Source organism: Aptenodytes forsteri, unplaced genomic scaffold, assembly GCF_000699145.1.
Source record: "Aptenodytes forsteri isolate BGI_AS27 unplaced genomic scaffold, ASM69914v1 Scaffold890, whole genome shotgun sequence".
In the NCBI taxonomy this organism is placed as follows: Eukaryota; Metazoa; Chordata; class Aves; order Sphenisciformes; family Spheniscidae; genus Aptenodytes; species Aptenodytes forsteri.
Genome location: NW_008793934.1, coordinates 21704 through 23066, shown reverse-complemented (window position 1 = coordinate 23066; position 1363 = coordinate 21704). Strand labels below are relative to the sequence as shown.

General features: G+C 64.1%; 1 protein-coding gene across 1 annotated transcript in view; it reads left to right on the top strand.

Annotated features, from left to right (window-relative positions):
• Positions 1-73: 73 nt before the first annotated feature.
• The window catches only part of LOC103905956 (spidroin-2-like), a 2182-nt gene continuing 892 nt past the window's right edge, over positions 74-1363 (top strand). The window contains exons 1-2 of the mRNA XM_009288145.2: positions 74-105; positions 399-1323. Coding sequence (XP_009286420.1) covers positions 74-105; positions 399-1323 — 957 coding nt within the window. The remainder of the gene's footprint in view (positions 106-398; positions 1324-1363) is intronic.

Here is a 1363-nt window from a genome sequence, read left to right as displayed (position 1 = left end):
TCAGGTTTCAGGTTGGTCAAGCAGGACTCACGACCCCGTGCTGGCTGGGCCCGATCCCCTGGTTGTCCCGCTCATGCCTTGTGAGCGCCCTCAAGGAACCGCTCCGTGAGCGCCCTCAAGATGAACCGCTCCAATATTTATATCATATTAATAAAATAGTGCAGCTCCGCGTAAATACGTAAAATAAGTATTTCCACATCCCTGTAGATTCCTTTACGTTCACCCATGTGGAAATGCAGGGGTGCTCTATGCACCACCCCCCCCGTAGATAGATACGGCCTTGCACTGGTCGTTACTGGTCGTTACTGGTCTGTGCTGGAGGAGGCGGCTGCTCCTGCCATCCCGCACCAATCGCCGTGGCAACCAGAGGGTCCCACCCAATGACATCACCCACACAGAGGCATCGTGGGCAGGCGGCCATCTTTATTGGGGTCAGGCCACCGGGGGGGGTACAGGGGACCCAGGTGTCCGGGGGACCCGGGTGTCCGGTGCGGAGGGGACCCAGACATCTGGGTGGAGGGGACCCAAGTGTCCAGGCAAAGGGGACCCAGGTGTCCGGGGGACACGGGTGTCCGGTGCGGAGGGGACCCAGACATCTGGGTGGAGGGGACCCAAGTGTCCAGGCGAAGGGGTCCCAGACATTCAGTGCGGAGGAGACCCAGGAGTCCCGGTGCAGAGGGGACCCAGGCGTCCAGGCGAAGGGGACCCAGGTGTCTGGGTGGAGGGGACCCAAGTGTCCAGGCGAAGGGGTCCCAGACATTCAGTGCGGAGGAGACCCAGGAGTCCCGGTGCAGAGGGGACCCAGGCGTCCAGGCGAAGGGGACCCAGGTGTCTGGGTGGAGGGGACCCAAGTGTCCAGGCGAAGGGGTCCCAGACATTCAGTGCGGAGGAGACCCAGGAGTCCCGGTGCAGAGGGGACCCAGGCGTCCAGGCGAAGGGGACCCAGGTGTCTGGGTGGAGGGGACCCAAGTGTCCAGGCGAAGGGGTCCCAGACATTCAGTGCGGAGGAGACCCAGGAGTCCCGGTGCAGAGGGGACCCAGGCGTCCAGGCGAAGGGGACCCAGGTGTCTGGGTGGAGGGGACCCAAGTGTCCAGGCGAAGGGGTCCCAGACATTCAGTGCGGAGGAGACCCAGGAGTCCCGGTGCAGAGGGGACCCAGGCGTCCAGGCGAAGGGGACCCAGGTGTCTGGGTGGAGGGGACCCAAGTGTCCAGGCGAAGGGGTCCCAGACATTCAGTGCGGAGGAGACCCAGGAGTCCCGGTGCAGAGGGGACCCAGGCGTCCAGGCGAAGGGGACCCAGGTGTCTGGGTGGAGGGGACCCAAGTGTCCAGGCGAAGGGGTCCCAGACATTCAGCGGAGGAGA